The sequence below is a fragment of the Protopterus annectens genome, chromosome 4.part1 (genome assembly GCF_019279795.1).
Source record: "Protopterus annectens isolate FY-2018-M chromosome 4.part1, PAN1.0, whole genome shotgun sequence".
NCBI classification, from domain to species: domain Eukaryota; kingdom Metazoa; phylum Chordata; order Ceratodontiformes; family Protopteridae; genus Protopterus; species Protopterus annectens.
In genome coordinates, this window is record NC_056734.1 from 71,663,326 (window position 1) to 71,667,236 (window position 3,911).

Consider the following 3,911-nt stretch of genomic DNA (forward strand, 5'->3'; position numbering starts at 1 on the left):
AAGCATGGGCACTGTTGAAATGCAAATATCCATTGCTGAACGTATCTTTTCTGTGGATACGAGATTGAAACTCATCACCCTTACTATAAATGAAAACATCAAGATAGTTAATACCAGTGCAATCATACTGGTGAGTGAACTTAAGATAGTCAGTTGTACTGTTGATATATTTCATAAACTCCAACAAATCTTGTTCAACACCCTTCCATAGAATAAAGATGTCATCCAGGTACCTAACATATCTCTTAACTTGTAACATCCATTTGGAATTAAGTATAAATTCCGTTTCCCAGTCCAACAAGACCAAATTTGTACACACCTAACATCACACTTAAGAACTGTCTAAGAAGTAAGGTCTGGTTTTCCAATGGCAACTGTCTGACAAAACACATAGTCTACTTGGGCGTTTGCCAAACTTGTAATAGCTATTACGTGGGGAAGACCGACCGTTGTTTAAAGAACAGAATTTATGACCACACCTATTGTATGAGGAAGTGTGACGTCAATAATGCCTTGTCGAGACACCTTATCAACAATCCACAATGTAAGGTGTTTAAATTTGCTATTCTGGATGTGGTCATCCCCAACCCACGAGGGGGTAACATTAAGGCAGTAGTGGGGGAAAGGGAGATCAGATGGCAGATTAAGTTAGATGCAGCTACCCCCCCTGGCCTTAATGAGGTGATACCTACCAAGCCCCTCGTAAGGGTTTAAGCACATTGTGGAGCACACTTATTTTTGGATACACTCATACTTTCTTCTAATTTTAGTACACCATATGTCCACAACTTTTTATAATAGGATTACATTTTTATTCTAGGTATATTAGTTAGCTAGGCGTAAAATATTTTATTACATTTGGATATATATGAATTTTATTATTCAATTTTTAAACTTCACAAACAATACAATATAAAATTATTCATTTGGTAATATTTGGATGTATGAATTTTGTATTATGTAAGGTTTCATGTTTTATTGGAGAACAATTTGTATTTTAAGGCTATGTTATAAATTTTGAATGTAATGATATACTTGATTAATTGACGTAAAGGGCGGGTTTTCCTTGTGGGTAGTTTGTATATAAGATTGATATCAGTATGTCTTGTTCTGATGAAGACAGTTTCACACTGTGGAAAGCGCTTAACCTTGTTTTAATCAATAAATCTACGTTGTCTTAGCACAGGTTCCAGATTCCTGGTGTTTTACGCTACTTGTTAGCGAATTTGTTCAGTTTGTTGATCACTGGGAATACTACTACTTTTTTAATGTAGTATAATGTTTACAAGAAATTTTTAATGAAGAAAAAAAGGTAGTGAAAAAACATGGAAAGTAAAAAAAAAAGTTAACAGAGAAACAGAATATAGTTGGAAAATGTTCTTTAAATGAGCTAGATAAAGTACAAGAACAAGTAAATACAAATTTGGCTGCAAGACCAAATGGAGTAGGTTATGAAATGTGTGAAAATTTAAGTGATTGGCAATTTTTTTTTCTTTTTAAAGATATTGAATGAGTGGTTAATTGTATATAAAGGATTACATGGTAGACTAAGGAAGATAGAAGCCAGTTAAAAAAACTGGAGACAACAGTATTGAGTAGTAATGATTATACGATCTTTATGAAAATAATACAAAAGAGATTTGACACTAAAATTTAAAATATGGAAGATAGAGTATAAAAGGGAAGCATTGTCAAGAATTGTTGAGAAAGTGTGGATGATATGAAAAGAATAGAGGAAGCCCTTAAAGCATTTGACACAACTGGACATGAAATTTTGAATAATAATTAAATAATATAATGTAACTGAGAAAGTTAAGAAGTTATGTATGCCATTGCATAGCAAAAATATTTGTAAATGGCTGGTTAAGCCAAGAGGTTCATATGAAGAGTGGTCTAAGACAGGGATGTCCAATGTGTTGTATACTCATTGCATTACTTATGAATGTCATAGTATGTGAAATAAATTACAAAATGGAGGTGGGGTATATAACACCTGAATGGTTAAGAATTGCAGTTCTGTTGACATAATGCAGATGATATTATAATTCTTGCAAACAGTGGATAAAAGTAGTAATATGCACAAATGATCGTCTAAAGAGAAAAGTAAAGGTTTAGCTCATGTAGTAAATGTCAGTGGTTTATATTTTAAAATGAATGAAATTTCTGTGGTAAGTATGACATTTGGGAGTAAAGATTTAAGTAGAGTTCAGTGGGAGAAAGCAATGGAAGAAATAAAACAAACCTATCTTTTCTGGAGAATATGTACATTTTCATTTGTGAAAAAAAAGTTTTTTTTGATAAATTCAGTACTGATGGGGAAAATAGCATATTTAGCAAATGTATATATGTTGCCAGCAGGATTTCAAAAGGAATTATTGTAGATATTTTCTTCCATTTCTCTGGGGTTCTAGACTAAACCTAGTAAATAGAGATGTTCTCTCTGGAAATAAAGGAGGATGTTTAGGGTTACTTAATCCAGTGGTATATGCTGCTTCATTAAATTTTGTACAAATTGTTATAAATGAAAAATATGAGGAATTGGTAATAAAATTGTATAAATAAAAGTATGATAAATTTTGGGGTGTGGTAAAAAGAGTAAGAGAGTATAAGCGAGTAAATAAAATATTACCAAAAAAATTAATTTTGTGGAAAATAAAAATTGATGTAGAACAAGATAGAAAAGCATGGCATAAGTATGTAGTGATAAAACATTACTATGTAAAACCATGGGGAATTCTAACAGATGAAAATATTAAAGCTATAAAAAACTAAGAAGCAAATGTAGTCAAAGTAGAATGTCAAGATTTTTTGTGGAGAATGGTAATACATAAATTGCCAGTAAAAGGAAACCTCGTGTATAAAAAGAAAAGTGCTAGAATGTTTATATGGTCAAGTAGCAACTACAAAACAAATGTAAAAAAGTAAAAATAAAAGTCATGGGGAAACTATGTAAACACGTGGATAAAATAAACATGGATATGATTTAATATGAATATTATTAGAACAAAAGTAAAGCATGTGTTAAGAGTAGATGCAAAGTTATTTTATATGGAATAAAATAGTAAATGAAATTCTGTTTAAAGGTAAATGGATTTTGGTAACTATATTAAGTAAAATCAGATGGTTATGGAAAAAGGAGTTGGGGGTCTAATAGGGATGAAAATGTTTGTAAAGGAAGTTATGAATATATAAACATATTTATATGTCTGTATATTTGTACATTTGTAAATATTTTGTATATAAAGGACACCTACTCTTTCGATGGTTACTGTGGTATCTTTTACATTCACCTGAACTACCAACTCAAGTAGATGTAACCTTGGTTTAACATTGCATCCAAAGGATGACACACTCAGGAGTATAGTACTCCCTTTATGCTGCATTGAAGCGTCGGCAATCAGCCGGGAACACAACCCACAGCCTTCTGCACCAAAGTTGTGCCACTGCCTGTTGAACCACTGACACTGCTGATTAAGCTACATCTATGGCTTTTTGGGTTCCGAGGACTCTGAAATTATACTGGAGGCAGTAACCTGGTCACACCTTTACGAAGAGCTACAAATTAGATTCTTAGTCTAGGTCCAGGATGGGCTTTACTAGGACTAGGATCTCCTCCTCCTTCCTCTTTCCTCTGTCTCTTTGAGCACTGATATTCCTTCTATATAGCTTAATGTATAGCAATAGTCATCTAATGATGAACGTAGTACAGTTGTGTAAGTAAAAGTACCATAAAAGTAAAATGTTGAAGTAAATCACTGTTGCACTAGGAACACCTTCCATCCCTCCACCTCCCCCCCTCAACACACATACACATTTTGTTGTATTTTATGACAGGGTGTGGATATTTTTTCCTTTTTCTTTCTCCTACCATATACTTGGAGTAGGGGAGTCTATAGCTCTGCCACCTTAGG

At 32.9% G+C, this 3,911-nt stretch overlaps 1 protein-coding gene across 1 annotated transcript in view; it reads left to right on the forward strand.

The window, feature by feature from the left end:
* Positions 1-218: 218 nt before the first annotated feature.
* SERPINI1 (serpin family I member 1) overlaps positions 219-3,911 on the forward strand; it is a 645,085-nt gene continuing 641,392 nt past the window's right edge. The window contains exon 1 of the mRNA XM_044070737.1: positions 219-229. Coding sequence (XP_043926672.1) covers positions 219-229 — 11 coding nt within the window. The remainder of the gene's footprint in view (positions 230-3,911) is intronic.